Source organism: Tupaia chinensis, unplaced genomic scaffold (genome assembly GCF_000334495.1).
Source record: "Tupaia chinensis unplaced genomic scaffold, TupChi_1.0 Scaffold000259_1, whole genome shotgun sequence".
In the NCBI taxonomy this organism is placed as follows: Eukaryota; Metazoa; Chordata; class Mammalia; order Scandentia; family Tupaiidae; genus Tupaia; species Tupaia belangeri.
Genome location: NW_006159739.1, coordinates 140,994 through 157,573, shown reverse-complemented (window position 1 = coordinate 157,573; position 16,580 = coordinate 140,994). Strand labels below are relative to the sequence as shown.

General features: G+C 45.0%; 2 protein-coding genes across 4 annotated transcripts in view; one reads left to right on the top strand and one right to left on the bottom strand.

Annotated features, from left to right (window-relative positions):
* Nucleotides 1-3,468, top strand: part of DIO1 (iodothyronine deiodinase 1) — an 18,628-nt gene extending 15,160 nt beyond the window's left edge. The window contains exons 3-4 of one of the 2 annotated variants that reach the window (XM_006149368.3): nt 888-1,087; nt 2,344-3,468. In XM_006149368.3, the coding sequence (XP_006149430.2) occupies nt 888-1,087; nt 2,344-2,412 (269 nt within the window). In that variant the 3' untranslated portion in view covers nt 2,413-3,468. The remainder of the gene's footprint in view (nt 1-887; nt 1,088-2,343) is intronic. The other variant, XM_014588134.2, reaches the window with a different exon arrangement.
* The window catches only part of YIPF1 (Yip1 domain family member 1), a 107,384-nt gene that overhangs the window by 77,024 nt on the left and 13,780 nt on the right, over nt 1-16,580 (bottom strand). The gene's annotated exons all lie outside the window — the stretch shown is intronic.

The following is a 16,580-nucleotide window of genomic DNA, read 5'->3' as shown; positions in this document are numbered from 1 at the left end:
TAAAACATTAGCTGGGGAGCGGTAAATTTTCACGGGGTTTTTTTTTTTTTTTTTGGAGAGGCTTTCGCTATAGGGCACGTGTGCTTGCCAGACAGACAGAGACAGAAAGCGAGAAATCATCCCCCAGGGGGGATGGCCACGCCATAATCCCTTCTCCTCCATTCTCCTCTAGGGATCTTGGGCACGCACGCACACACGCGTGTGTTTTAAGCCACCTGGTCCTGGACGTGAACCGTAGTCGACTATGTGGGAGTCCAATGACATAGCCATTACGCTAACTGCTGGTCCCCGAGATTTGCATTTTGGAAAAGGATAGTGTGGTGGCGAGGCACTCGGAGGGGAAATTGTCTAGATCTAGAGTGATCGTTCGTACACTTCACCATGCCTCAGGATCAGCTAATTCCTGGTCAGTCCGAGAGGGGTCCCAATCATGTGCTTTACTAACAAGCTCCCAGATGATGCTGATGCAGCTGACCGGGACCACACACGTGGGAGAGCCATGCTCTAGACTCCGGCCTCTCCAAGTGTGGGCCAGGCACCAGCAGCCTTGGCATCCTGGGAGCTAGTCAGAACCCCCGAGATGGACTGATCAGTCTTCCCATAGCAAAGGCCCTGAGTGATGTGTATGCACAAGCAGGACCCGGAGCACTGGTTTATTGACTTATGCTGTAGAGACGAGCTGAGACCTGGCAGGAGCCCCAGTCCTCAGTTCTGGATCCATCAGCGACTCCCTGCATTGCCTCACACATTCCCCCATAATAGGAAACTAGATCAAATCACAGCCAAGGACTCCTCTATCTTGAACCCTTCGTTAAAAGGCGAGGGTATTTAGTCAGCAGAAGTGCGTGCCACGCCTGAGGGGCCCAGTTCCTGGCTTTCTCTTGTAGATGGCTGGGCTTTTAAGAACAACGTGAACATCAGAAATCACCGGAACCTCCAAGACCGTCTGCAAGCGGCCCACCTGCTGCTGGACAGGAGCCCCCAGTGCCCCGTGGTGGTGGACACGATGCAGAACCAGAGCAGTCAGCTCTACGCGGCCCTGCCCGAGAGGCTCTATGTACTGCAGGAGGGCAGGATCCTCTACAAGGTGGTGACCTGGGAGCTGGGGACAGAGGGAGGCAGAGGGGCCCAGGGAAGGTAAGGGCAAAGAGAAGGCTTTGTATCGAGGAGACCTGGACTCGAATCCCTGCCCAAGCATTCACCAGCCATGTGACCATGGTGAGTCCTTTCCTCTCTTGGAGCTTCCATTTCCTCTTTTGCGAAATGAGGACTCTGGTCTGCACCTCACAGGGGGTAAAATCCTGTTCATGGAAGTCCCCAGCATGTGGACTGCGGCTGCATTCTCCCCAGCTGCCCTCTAAACCCAGGTGACTGACCCAGCCCGAGCTTGGCTTTAACCAGAGAGGTAGAAAAGGTTGTTTCCAATTTGTACATGATGCTCATTCAGAAAGGAGAACAGACTTGGGGGAAAGTCACACTGGACCGGGCTCCGATTTCAGCTCTAAATCCCCTGTTTGGGATGGTGCAGGAGTGGGAGGTTTCGAAGCTGCTATTTCTGAGGCGGGCCTGAGCCTGGACAGGGGTGCAGGGCCCTGAAGAGAATGAACCCTACGGCTGAGAGCTAGAAAGGCTGAGGTAGGAATGTGGGGCAGGAATGGAGTCCCTGTGTCCTTCTCAGTGACTGTTTCCCCTAAAGGTTTCCAGCCCAGTCAGGCCTCTGACCCCTTGGCCACTCTCAGCCTCCCTTAAGTTTTTTAGCTGCAGAGGGTTATTTGGAGCCTTGGTGCGTAGGTAAAACCTAGCCACACAGAGGCTCTTCTGACCATGGGTCAAGCTGTCCAGGTGAGACAAGCAATCACTTGTATCCTAGAGTGCCGAGGGTCAGAGTAAGGGAAGGGGAGGCCTTTCAGAAGATAGATGACTGCCTGGCCCTACACAATAAGGAGAGTCAGCCAAGTGGGCATGGCGGGTGAAAATCATCGCAAACACTGAGAAGAGCGTGGCCAAAGGCACTGAGGCATATTAGGTCAGGGTGTGAGCAGAGGATTGGGGACATTTAGGGTGCTGGAGTCTGGGTGACTTTCATCTTGGGGCAAAAAGAGCCACTGAAGGAGTTTGAGGTGGGAGGGGCATGATCGTATCTGTACTTTAGAAGGATCACTGGCTTTCAGGAGAAAAATGGACTGGAGGGAGCAAGAGCTGAGTCCTGAGGCTAGTCGGGAGGCGTAGCAGCTGACTGTGGCAGGCGTGACAGCCTTTGCCCATATATTGCAACTAAACTCTAAACTTACCTATCCCTTGCAGGGTGGAAATTTGAGAATATCTGACACATTTCTCTTGCAGGGTAAACCTGGCCCTTGGAACTACGATCCAGAGGAGGTGCGTGCTGTTCTGGAAAAGCTCCGCAGTTAATCTAGGCAGATCCCCACTTCCAGGAGACCAACATGAGGGCTCCTCCCGGCTTGGCTCTCCGTACAACCCAGTGAGCTTCCACCTTTGACCTGTGACTCCAGCTGAATCACTAACTCAGACTTTTTCTGATCTAAGCAAACAACACCCAGCTAGGGATTCTCATCAGGACAAATTGTCACCATCAGAAAGTGAAGCAACACTTGAGCTGCCAGGCAAGTGAACTTTAAAAAACGTACAGCTTCACGCTGCGCTGCCCGCACTGCAGAGGCCTCGCTCATCGCCCAGCGTCTTCAAGGAGAGCGCAGGCGCACTCCACAGGCATGCTTACGAGCTCTGGTACCTCCCGCCACTCTGAGACCAAGTAGTTATTATGATGTCCCTTCTAGTAAGAAAATTCATTTGACCAAAATTGTCATTTATGGTATTGATCAATTTAAGATACTACACTGGTTTTTAGACCCAAGCATGGGAAGAATTCCGGTTGTTAAAGATGGATGAGGAATTGGAAGAGAAAAGAGACGCAATGGGAGGAGACAATAATCCTTTCCTTGCCAAAAGATTGAAACCAGTTGGTTGTGGTCGTGGTGATGGGGGAGTGTTCATGGTAACACACTTCTAATGCCACCAGGGAAGAGGAGAGTACTCTCCACCATCTTTAAATACATTTGGTAGAAATCTGGCTCTTCTAGAAGTTTCCACAATCTTCACTTAGCGACACAATCACCTAGAAGGGGGGACAGGCTTCCCCAAAGCATTATCGTTGTGGTCAAGCCAGACAATGGGTACCAGCGAAACCGTCATTCCGTCATGCAGATGCATACGTCTGAAACTCTGTTTCTCTAATTTCTTTGCTAGTCTCTTAATGGTCATTCGTGTTAGGCTACATCAGACTAATGGATAGTCGTTGCTGGTCCTCTGTTTTAACTCTGCTTCTTTTCATATTTGTTTATGACGGCCACAGCCTAAAGTTCACACAGCTGTGACTTGATGTGAAAGAAAATGTTTTAAGATGCAGCAAGCTAATACAGAAAGATTAAAACATAGTAGGCTATGTTGGATGGCTTCAGTGTGATCTTTACGTCATCTTGGCCAACTCGTGTCAGCCTAATCTGTCTTTTATTACCGCCCAATGTGATTCGAGCAGAAATACCGCGTGCTGGAAGGGCCCCATTTGATGGGACGAACATGCCATCTGTATATGTTACAAGTCAAATGTGGTTCTGTTTTGTAAACTTTTGCTGGAGGGAAATGATTTCACATTGGAATCAAACTACCTTCATAACATGACATAAAAGAATGGGCCTATGGTTCAGCGAATGGTGTAATGGTTACGTCACAGGACTCCCACGTAGTCGAACATGGTTCAAGTCCCAAACCTGGCGGCTTAAAATTCACACCAGGTGCCTGCGTACATGCCCAAAATTCTCAGAGGAGAATGGAGAAGAGATTGCAGTGGAGCCATCCCATTTCTCGCTTTGTCTCTCTGGTAAGCACAAAAAGAATGTGCCTGGGAGACAGTTTGCTGGCCAGAAAACACATTCTCCTGGGCTCTGCTTTAGTTGTCATGACCTTAATATTATTGTTGCCATTTTACTCTTTTAAAAATAGTTACTACTCGGGACCAGCAGTTAGCATAATAGCTATGTCGCTGGACTCCCACGTAGTCAACCGCGGTTCAAGTCCTGGACCCGGCAGCTTAAACTCATGCTGGGTGCGTGTGTGTGCATGCCCAAGATCCCAAGAGAAGAATGGAGGAGAAGGGATTGTGGCGTGGCCCTCCCCCCGGGAAGTGATTTCTCGATTTCTATCTCTCTGTCTCTCTCTGTCTTTCTGGCAAGCGCACGTGCCCTATAGAGAAAACCTCTCAAAAAAAAAAAAATATAGTTACTACTGGGGCCAGCAGGTGGTGTGATGTTAAGGTGGTAGATTTCCACATGGAAGACTGCAGTTCAAGCCCTGGACTCAGTGGTTGAGAATCATGCCAGACACATATGCATGTGTGCCCCAAATTCTGAGAGCAAAATGAAGGGGGGTGAGGGTGGCAGGTGGCATGGTAGTTAAGGGTGCTGAATTCCCACATGGTCGACTGTGGCTCCAGTCCTGGACCTGGTGGCTTGCTTTCTCACTTTCCCTTTCTTTCTCTCTTTTTTCTCTTTTGCCTTAGGGTACATGCACTTGCTGGGGAGAGACAGAGACAGTGAAAGGGGAAGTGAGAAATCACCCCCTGGGGGAATGGCCATGCTGCAATCCCTTCTCCTCCATTCTCCTCCCAGGATCTTGGGCACACAGGCATAGGTGCCCAGCATGATTTTCAAGCTCCTGGATCTCGGACTCAAACCGTGGTCGGCCATGTGGGAGTCTAGAGCCTTAACCACTATACCACCTGCTGACCCTGGCTATTATTTTTCTTATCATTATTTTCCACAGTCTCTTTGGGCTCCCATTATAGAGGTTGGGGAATGGGTGGAGGGGCAACAATAGGAACACTGAATAAAAATCTCCCATCTTGCCAAAGCAACTGACCAGTACAGGCATGAGATTGTGAGGTTGTGCTGTGAATGAGCAGCTGTGAGAACGGTGGCCCTGAGCACAGCTGAGCACAGGCCTTCCTAAGAATTAAGAGCTCCAGGGACTAGCAGTTAGCGTAATGGCTATGTTGCTGGACTCCCCTGTAGTCAACCACGGTTTAAGTCCCGGACCCGGTTGCTTAAACTCACACCAGGCATGTGTATGTGCATGCCCAAGATCCTAAGAGGAGAATGGAGGAGAAGGGATTGCGGCGTGGCCATCCCCCTGGGGGGTGATTTCTTGCTTTCTGTCTCTCTGTCTCTCTCTGTCTTTCCGGCGAGCGCACGCGCCCTATAGCAAAAACCTCTCCAAAAAAAAAAAAAAGAATTAAGAACTCTAAAGGAGACAGCATACCAGGCAGTGCTCTTCTGAATCCCTCATCAGATATCTTCCAAATCATGTCTATAAACACTCAGCAGCCTCCAATTTTTTTTTTTAAGAGAGATTTTTGCTATAAGGTACATGTGCTCGCTGGAGAGACAGAGAGACGAAGAGCGAGAAATCACTCCCCCAGGGGGAAAACCATGCCACAATCCCTTCTCCATTCTCGTCTCAGGACTTTGGGCACACACGCATATGGACCTGGTATAAGTTTTAAGCTGCTGGGTCTGGAACTTGAACCATGGTTGACTATGTGGGAGTCCAGCAACTAAATATTATACCATCTGCTGGTCCTCAGCCTCCAGTTTTTAACAAATTATAGTAGCTGAACAGACAGATTTTCAGAATGGTAAAATAGATTCCAAACTTTCAAATTTGATTCTCTTCAACTGAATGCATCAAATGTTAATCGGTGGCTGAGCACTGATTCCTTTCTGGGTACAGAGTGGTGCATAGACAGACCAGGTACAGCTATGGTCTCGTAGCAGCTTCATCTCACATGGGAGCAGACACAGACTACAAGCACCATAATTCAAGGTAGAATGTATGTTAGAGTTGAAGTAAATGCTCAGGGGTAAGCAGGTGGCATAGAGGTTAAGGTGCTGTACTCTCATGTGATTGACTACGGTTTGAGTCCTGGACCCATTGGCTTGAAAAGTCATGCCAAGTGAGTGTATGTGCATGCCCAAAAATCCCAGAAAGGATTGTAGTGTGGCCATCCCCCCTGGGGGATGATTTCTCACTTTCCCTCTCTCTGGCAAGTACGTGTGCCCTATGGAAAAAACCCTAGTTTAAAAAAAAAAAAAAGAAAAAGACTAAATGTTCAGAGGGTAGAGTGAGAGAGCTGGGTGAATGTGGCAAAGCCTTTGAGTTGGGTGGATGTGGCAAAGCTTTATGGAGCTGGTGGCATTTGGGCTTGGTTTTTAAGGATGCCTAGCACTTCCATTTTGGGGAAGGTAGCCTGGAGAACATGGAAAAGGAGAAGGACATTTCAAGTGCAGAGAACTTCATGGGCAAAGTGGAAAAAGAACATGTGCGAGAGGTCTGGGTCAACTCTAATGCATGATGGAGAAGTGGCTTTTCTCTCTGAAGGAGACTTCTCTGGGTGCAGACACCAAGAATGAAGCACTCTGCTGTGCAAAAAGACAAGTACTGATCAGTGACAGAGCTTGCTAACAGTCCTGTCCAGATCTGAGGATAGTTTGCTTTTACAACATCTACGGATTTGAAGGAAATTCTTCATCACAACCTGTCTGCTTTGGAAGGAGGGTTCCCCCATGCTCTCTGAGGGAGATGCCCTTTGTAGTACGTGGCCTTCAGTGGGACTTGGAGCCTACAACCTGTTCTGGCAGATCAGAAGGCATAGGAAACCAAAGCTCTGATGACCAGGAATTGGCAGCTGTCCCCTAGCGTGACCAATGACTTCAGTATTCACCTCTTTGGAGCAGGGCTCTCAATTTGTCCCTGGCCCCAGGTATTTTATTTCTGGTAAACTCGGTCATTCATTCATTATTAAAATACTTATTTATTTCATTTTATTTTATTATTAAAAATTTTTTTTGCCATAGAACACGTGTGCTTACTAGAGAGAGAGAGAGAGAGAGGGAGAGAGAGAGATAAAGTGAGAAAGCAAGCTGTCAGGTCCAGGACTCGAATGGTGGTTAGCCATACGGAGTCCAGCACCTTAACCACCATTCCACCTACTGGCCTGTTGGCATTAATTTAAAAAGGTGGATTATATTTTATCCAGTATTGTCAGGTGTCTGAGGAAGGATTCCAGGATACCTAATCTGCCAAACACACGAGATCGCTGCAAGTCTCCAACTCTTCTGTCATGGGCACATTGTTTTGCTTTGCAGTTTCTAGTTACAGATTCCTATAGCATAGCGGTTCTCAAAATTTGACTGTATGAAAACCACCTGGAGAACTTGTTAAAACATTTTTGGTGGGGTCAGCAAGTGGCATGGTGGTGAAGGCATTGGCCTCCCACATGGTCCACCACAGTTCAAGTCCTGGAACTGGTGGTTTAAAAAAGCATGCCAGGTGTATGTGTGTGCATGCCCAAAATCCTGAGAGAAGAATGGAGAAGGGATTGTAGCATGGCCATCTCCCCTGGGGATTGATTTCTCACTTTCCCTCTCTTTGTCACTTTGAGACCCACTGGTGTAGTGGCTGTTGGTGGTGCTTTGCCCAGATGCCTTTTAACAGTGTGCACATCGGCCTGCTGCTTTGGAAGTTGGCTGCTAATGCTTCGCACATGTACCTTTTGCTGAGCATGGTGCCCACAACAGGAGCCACCTTACCCAGAACTGCCTAAGGGACCATGTCTTCCACCTGGGCGTGGCCCACAGCCAATGACTGATGCATCTTCCAGTGCAAAGGCCTGGGGAGAATATACCTCTCTGGTGCCATTTGTGCTCCGGAGCTTCCTCTGGAATGAGGCTGGGGCAAGGCTGAGGCTAGACTTCGGCTGAAGTCATATCTTTAGTTAACTTTTCCCTCTGTCTCAGCCTGCTTCTCTCACTTCCTTAAAGGCTTCTCCTGGGAACACAGCCTTAATATATCATTCCTATATTAAAAAATTTCCTGTCTCAGGCTCCATCTACAGAGAATCTGACCTACAGCAGACTCCCTTTGGGTTCCTTCTGATTGTTAGCGTTCTTTAATGAGGCTTATTTTGCTAAACTATAGAAAAGAAAGAGGAGTAAACTGGGTTAATCTGCAACTTTCATTTCGACTCATTGTCTTGATTATCCTCTTACTAAGTGTATGACTTCCTTCGCAATGGGGAAGTAATCACAGAAATCCCCTTCAGTCAGTCTGCTTGAGCTGCCTCACCTTCTGCTATGAACTGAATTGTGCCCCATCCTCACTCTCAAAATGTGTATGTTGAAACCTTAACCCTCAGTGGGAATATATTTGGAGATAGGGCCTATACAGAGGCAACTAAGGTCATACGGTGGGACTCTGATTGACAGGAGTAATGTCTTTTAAGAAGAGACACAGAGAGCTCGCTTTCTTTGAGCGCATATGAAGAAGAGGTCATGTGATACACGGCAAGATGGTAGCTACCTGCAATGCACGAAGGACCTCACCAGAAACTATGTTAGCACCATGAGCTTGGACTTCCAACCTCCAGAACTAAAAAATAAACATCTGCTGTTTAAGCCACCAGTCTATGTATTTTGTTTTGTTTTTGTTTTTGCTACAGGACATGTGCACTCACTGGAGATAGAGAGAAGGAAAGTGAGAAATCACCCCCCAGAGGGGATGGCCATGCTGCAATTTCTTCTCCATTTTCCTCCTTGGATTTTGGGCTCTCACACACATGTGCCTGGCATGATTTTCAATCTTCTGGGTCCAGGATTCGAACCGTGATCAACCATGTGGGAGTACAGTGTCTTAACCACTATGTCACCTGCTGGTCCCACCTTCACCATGTTTTATCCCCAGGAGTCTCCTGGTGTGTATCACGTGGTTTCTCCTCAGCTCTATCTCCAGCCTAGAGTATTATTAACCTGAATCTGTGGGAGACATTCTCCATACTCCTGAAGCCACCTACAGCTCTCTTCAATCTAAGCAAGGGATTATTGGCCAAGTCAACAATAATAAGACTTATGTGACATGTTTAGGAAGTCTCTAGTATGGGAGAACATACCAGTTCTCAGCTGCTTTCTTTACTACAATCCTGATTTCACAATACTTAGTGTGTGTGTATCCCAGTTTGATGTTAGGGGTCATAACTATTTCCTTAAAAATATATATTTTTCTTTCTTATAATTCTTTTTGTTTTAAATAATAAGCTTTGAGAAAGAAGAGTAAGAAACATCTTTACTTCACCACATTTAGTTAGAGTATTCATTCTGTTGGGTTGTTGGAAAAGTCATGACACATTTCTGCATAGAAAAAAAACAAAGGAAAATACATCATGACTTTTCTCACAACCCATTATATTTATATATGATTCCTAGCTCATTACGAGTATGATAGAGGATGGGACCAGCCCATAATGCTGATTATAGCTTGAATCTTGTCCCAACAACTTGAAAAACATGCTGGGCATGTGAGCGTGTGTCTGGGATCCTGATGGACTGGATAAATAGAAGAAAGAGGACTGTAGCATGACCATACCCCATTAAGGGATATCCCCCCCACCCCCAATCTGGAGCATGCCTGTGCCTTCCAGCAATTAAAAAAAAAAGATGATCTATCATATTTTATAACGTATAGATGCTGGCAGTTTCCAGTTTGCCTATCTTACAAACAATGGCTGGAAATCTTTGTCCACTTATCTTTGTCCATTTGTCCCTTATCTAATTATTTCATTAGCATATACTTCTGAAAATGAAGTTTCTGTGGCACAGGCTAAATGCATGTTTAATACTTTGATACACATGCCATACGGTATCTTTTAGAAGGCTCTAGCAGTGCCAAGTTACAAAGAGCTGATGGAACATCACCTAGAAGATGTGGAGCTCTCCACAAAGGACCGCTCCTGCAGAGAGGAATTCCTAAGACTGAATTCACAACTGCTACGCTTTATAGGAAAAAAAATCTGTATTTCTGAGTGATCCATATAATAGTTTTCTGTAAAATTTCTTTGCCCTAATTAGGTACATGGTTAAAACACATTTTTGTTTTTTCTTCATCCCTTTAAATAAATATTGGTGGGTTATTTAACTTGGTGCAAGGGTCCGACAGGGACTGGCTCACAATGATGAGCTTCATTGTTCTGGAGAAAGAAATGTACACTGTGAAAGGCGTGATTAAATGTAAATAAATAAAAATAAATAAAACAAAAAAGAAAAGAAATATAATTGATTTTAGTATATTCATCTTATATCCTATTACTTTCCTGGACTTGTTTAATAGTACTAATAGTTTGTAGCCAATTTCTTATGACTTCCTAAAAACTGAGTCATTTGGATGCATTCCTTTCCAATAGAGTAAATAAATAAATAAATAAAAGCATTCCCTTTGTGGTGAATGACTTCTCTCTCTCTCTCTCTCTTTTGCAGAGGTTTTTGCTATAGGGTACGTGCACTTGCCAGAAAGACAGAGACAGAGAGACAGAAAGCGAGAAATCACCCCCCCCAGGGGGGATGGCCACGCTGCCATCCCTTCTCCTCGGTCCTCCTCTCAGGATCTTAGGCACACATGAACACATGCCCGGTGTGAGTTTAAGCCACTGGGTCCAGGACTCAAACCGCAGTCAACTACATGGGAGTCCAGCGACATAGCCATTATGCCAACTGCTGGTCCTGTGGGGAATAATTTAAGCTATTAAAAAAAAATAATAATGAGCTTCATAAAACACAAGGATTTCATAGAATTAAGAAATTATAGGGACCAGCAGTTAGTGTAATGGCTGTCTCTGGACTCCCCCATAGTCGACCGTGGTTTGCGTCTTGGACCCGGTGGCTTAAACTCACACCGGGCACGTGTGTGTGCATGCCCAAGATTCCGAGAGGAGAATGGAGGAGAAGGGATTGTGGTGTGGCCATCCCCCCAGGGGGTGATTCTCGCTTTCTATCTCTCTGTCTCTGTCTGTCTGGAGAGCGCACGCGCCCTATAGCAAAAACCTCTCCAAAAAAAGAAAAAAAGAAGGAAATTATAGATATTCAAATTAATAAATGATGTTCATGTAATCAGGTAACAAATATTTTCTAAAAACCGATGTGCCAGGCACTATTCTAAGCCCTGAGGATGCAGTCATGAGTGAAAGCACAAACTTCCTCCCTAGTGGGGCTTACATTCTAGCGAGGGAGAGAGACAATAAACATGATATACATGTTAAGTAAGGAAACCATATGTTAGACAATGAGAAGCAGGAGCTGTCCTGATAATGCCATAAAGCCCGGGACAATGCAATCAATTGGAACTCCTCCCCAAGAGGTCCACACTGAAAGGAGGCTGTGTTACCCTCTTCTTTCACGCGTGGGAGAGCAGCAAAAAAAAAAAAAAAAAATCAAATTGAATTTTAATAATAGGCAGAAAAGAGAAGTAAGGTATAAGAGCCACTGAAGCACAGAACACAGGGTAGCTACCTCAGGTTGCTAACCCAAGAAGAAAAGGAGGAAAAAATAGAAACAAAAAATGGGGAAGGAGGATTGAATGTGTTGATGTTGGAGGGCAAAGGAGAAGGGGGATACAGACACTATAATTTTGGACAGGAGAGCCAAAGAAATCCTCATTGAGAAAGAAATTTTGAGTAATGCTGTGAAGTAAGTGAGGAAGTGAGCTGTCACATCTTGACCAATCACAGGTAGTCTGGTTTCCCCAGGACCTGGGGACAATTTTAACTTCCCCGTGAGAGCTGTAGGGCCTTTTTATGCCTAATGCAAATGACAAGCCAAATAGATTTTTGCATTAATCAGTTTATTGCAGACCACATGCATACAAGCAGAGATTAGGCAAATATATAGTCACTCAAGGAAAAGGAAAATAGAGAGGAAAGCATATAAGCACACTTGTGCTAGTGACACACCGAACTCCATGTGTCCACAGGAGGGATCTTTCACTTGGCCCAGGAGATTAGGCCCCTCAGAGCTCATTTCAACGGAGTCCTGAATGCTGTGAGGTTGTCGGCAATGAAGTTCAAAGACTTTCCCAATTGGACAGGGTCAGACTGCATCCGTCTTATCGAATGGATTTTTGCAGAGCGGAGTCACAATGAGCTGTGTCTCAGATAGTAGTTCAGAAGCCCTTATTTATTATTTTGCCAGAGGGTGTGTGAGAGAGGAAAAGTGAGAAAACAAACCCCATGGGGGATAGTCATGCCTCAATCCCTTCTCCATTTCTCCCTCCTTTCAGGATTTGGGACACACGCACACACACACACACACACACACATATGTGCACCCATTGTAGTCTTTTTTTTTCCAAGCCATTAGTCTGGACTTGAACCACGCTGTCGGCCACATGAGATCCAGCTGCCTTGACCACCATCCCACTGGTTAGCCCTGGAGGGTCTTATTTTTGTAGTTCCAAATGATGCGTTACCTTGGCTTCCAGATCCAGATGTTACTTATTAACAGAAGAGTCTCAGAGCCCATCAGCTTATTTGCATTTTGACAAGGTAGCTATGATCTCATTCATTTAGCTCAGTTACAGCAAGTATGACACAGCATATTTCATACACTCAAAATTAAGTTATATTGTCAAAGCAATCAAAATGGCAAGGCAATTTACGTAAGCTTTTAGATTCAATGAGAATCATAACACTGTAAAATACACATCGTAACACTTGCTATACAGATAAAGAGCACTCCAGGGAGTGAGGAGTCTGTGGACATGTTGAGGGGGAAAGAGGAAGCCAACTGAGGACTCATGAGACTTAAAAATGCGATGGGCTTCAGCAGTGAAAAATAAAACAAAGCAAAAAAGGAAAGCCATAGGTCATATCTACTTCCTGAAACTTGGAGTGGTTTCACAAGGTGAAAACGAGTTTTTTAAAGTCTAGCAAAATGAGGGGTGTGGTGGTGCCCGTCCTATGGTCAAGTCTAGCAAAATGAACGTTAAGGCATGCTGTTTTCAAATACCATGTATAAAGTGATACTATAAATACTACGCTGCTCTCGTTTTCTCCCTCCACAGAAGAAAAAAGACTTAAATCTAATTCACTAGGCCCCCACCAAAGAGATCAATCAGATAACCTCTAGAGATTCCTTCCAGCATTCCGCAAGCCTAACACAGTGTTTCTTACACAAGGAATTATTGACATTTCAGGTTAGGAAATGTCAAAAAGGAAATCCTCAGCATTTTGTTTTAGTGAACATGAATGCGATTGCTCTAAGTCACATTCTTCCTGAAACACTTTAAAAGGTCTAGTGTGATGGGAAAATATCTGAAAGCTTGAAAAACCTTGTAATCTAGCTGCGATGTTCAGTTTTTATCTGATTCCTTATTCTAGTCATTCTTTTTCATTCATCATTCCCAAGTGTGTTTTATGAATGAGTACTACTCAACTTCACATCTTTCATTATACCAATGCTGCTCTTGAAAGGCCTTTCCTATTTCCTTCCACTTACCTAAAATCTACTTTTCCAAGAATAAATCTGAACAGATCTTGGGAAGCAATTTACCAGGGAGTAGCAAGAGCTTTAAAACCGTTCCTAACTTTGACTGAATAATTCCCTTCTGGGAATCTCATCTGAGAAAATTATCAAAAAGGCAAGCAAAGACTTAAGTACAAGGATGTCCTCTGTGACATTATTTATTTTTATTTTCTGAAGAATTTTAGGCATATATAAAAGTAGAAAGACTAATTCAAGGAACCCCCCATATATCCATCGCCCAATTTATTCCACATTTGCTTTGATAAACCCTTTTCCTTTACAAATTAAACTTTGCTTAAGTATTTGAAAGCAAATCCCAGATCTCACGCTTTCATCCAAACATGGATCCATGGGCATTTTTCTTACATAAGCTTAATACCAGGATCACACCCAGCAAAATGAGTAAAGCCACATCCACAGGCACACTTCCCCATGCAGTTACTCTGCTTTATTGCCAGAGGGTGTGTGCACTTGCCCTAGAGAGGGAGAACCCCTCCCAAAGGGGCGTGGTCACACCACAAACTCTTCTCCTTTTTTCCATCCTGTTGGGATTTGGAACATGTATGCACACACGTTCAGTGCTTTTTTCAATCCACCAGGGCCAGGACTTCAACTGTTGGGTCTGGATCCCATTTGTCCATGTGGGATCCAATTCTCTTAACCACTGGGCCAGCACTCTCCAATGACCTCAAAAAGGTCTTTTCTGGGACCAGCAGTTAGTGTAATGGCTATGTCGCTGGACTCCCATGTAGTCAACCGCGGTTCGAGTCCAGGACCCGGTGGCTTAAACTCATGCCAGGCATATGTGCGTGAATGCCCAAGATCCTGAGAGGAGAATGGAGGAGAAAGGATGGTGGCGTGGCCATCCCCCCTGGGGGGGTGATTTCTCGCTTTCTATCTCTCTGTCTCTCTCTTTCTGGCGAGCACACACACCTTATAGCAAAAACCTCTCTTCTCCCCACAAAAAAGGTCTTTTCTCAGTTTGCTTATTCAAATCAGAATCCATCAAGATCCACATACGGCACATAGTTATAGGGACTCTCATCTCTTTAAATCTAGAGTGGACCCCTTTCCTTAATTAACAATTTCATGCCACTCACTTGTCCTGTAGGATAAGCCACATTCTAGATATATCAGTGTATCAGTTAGGATTGGTTATGTTATACTGTGGTAACAAGCAACTCCAAAATGCCAGTAAAGTAAGAGTTTTATCTCTCATTCCTGTAAGTCCATGCCAAATGAGGAGGAGCTCTGCTACCTGCTAGTCATCAGTCTCACTCCCAGACCCAGACGATGAAGTAGTTACCACGCAGAGAACATCACTGGTCACTGAGGCAAAGGGAGAAAAGAGCCCTGAAAGGGCTCAGGAAGGCAAGTAAATGCTCAGCCTAGAAGTTAACTACTCATTACCAGAAATGGTCACATGGCACTGCCCAAGCAACGAAGGCCAGGAAATACATCTTGCTATGTGCAGGATAAACAGACACGAGCATTTCAGTGAGCTCCATTAACAGCTACTTGTCTATTTGCTTCCCTGTGGTGTCATTTTATGAGTTTCTCTCTCCCTTAAATTTCCTGAAAAACAGAATTTAACTCTAGAGCTTCATTAGCTTCAAGTTTGGTAACTTTGGTTAGATTGACTCATACATTGGTCTGTGTGCCCCGCATGGTATCACGTCAGGAGGCAAGCACAACTAGTTCACAGTATTTTGTAGCAGTAATCATCTCATTTGTTTATACCTCCTTAGGTAGACCCCTTTCACTCTGACACGGCTCAGTCACATGACACGATCTGCCAAACAGGATAATAGCAAATCGGATGCAGAGATCCACTGAGGCTTTCTGGCTCTCGCTATATTTTAGAAGGCTGAGAGCACCATCTTAAGAAGTCTGGGTTATCTTACTAGTGGATGAAAAAACCACTTGGAGCAGAGACAAACAGTGCTAGCTGAGGCCACCCAGACCAGCCAATCCGCAAACCATAAAACATGTGACGTCACCCTAGACTGACTAGACAGTCTGAGTTGCCAAATGAGCACAGAGATCAGCCAAATAGGCACAACCAGAAAAACTGCCAGCACAGCCACAGACCAGTGAGCAAATGAAATCACTGCATTATGCCAGTACATCCTGGGTGGTCTGTAACAGAGCAAAAGCTAACTGATACGCCGATTAGTCCACAGTAGATTAGTAGATCAGTAGACTGAGATGGTAACACCTTGATCTCTGCATTATAAAGTTCCTCGTCAACTTTTCGTTTAAACATTTTTAGTTTATTTCTTTTCCTCCATGAGAGAGGGAGGGAAAGAAAAAGATAGGACTCATCCCCAACGAGGTCTTTATGTGGCGATCCAACCTTCAGCCTCAGCCAGCCAGGATCATGAGTATGTGCCTGTGTATCGACAGAAACAGGGAAAACTCAGGACACAAACCCAGGGCCTTTCCAGGTGGCCTCAGCATCAGAGCGTTGTATTATCACTTGCCATTGCAGCTGGCTGCCCGTCAATCTTTCAATTAGAGTTTCACTGACTGGTGACTGTGGCCTATAACAATTTTCCATTTTTAATTTCCCTTGAATTAATGATTTTTTAAATTCCTTCATATTTCCAAATAAGCAGTAATTCTGCAATGAACTTTCTATCATCTGATATTTAGTAACCCTCAAATACAGTTTATACATGACACCTTTTTTTTTTTAATAGACCACAGATTAGTTTATTTTTAACAACCATCATGCCATGAATTCATAGGGAATAGGTTCCAGTAGCTCAGGCTCCTTTCCATTGGTTCTCACGAAGTGTGCTTCTCTGGGTGGAGCAGGCTGGTGCTTTAGTTGAACCCAGGTACCTTTCTCTTTGGCTTCTTTCTTTTTCTGGTCATTTTCCTTCACATGTTTTAGGAAGCTAATATGCTTAATATGCACATTGATTCTTTTTGCAAGAATCTTGCCCTTAACTTGTTTGTTCACAACAATGCCAACAGCATGCTGGGTAACATTGCAGACTCTTTCAGTTTTGCCATGGTAACATTTGTGGGGCATTCCTTTTTGAACAGTACGCATTCCCTTAATGTCTACAATATCACCTTTCTTGTAGATTCGCATATATGTCGCCAAAGGAACAACTCCATGTTTTCTAAAAGGCCTAGAGAACATATATCGGG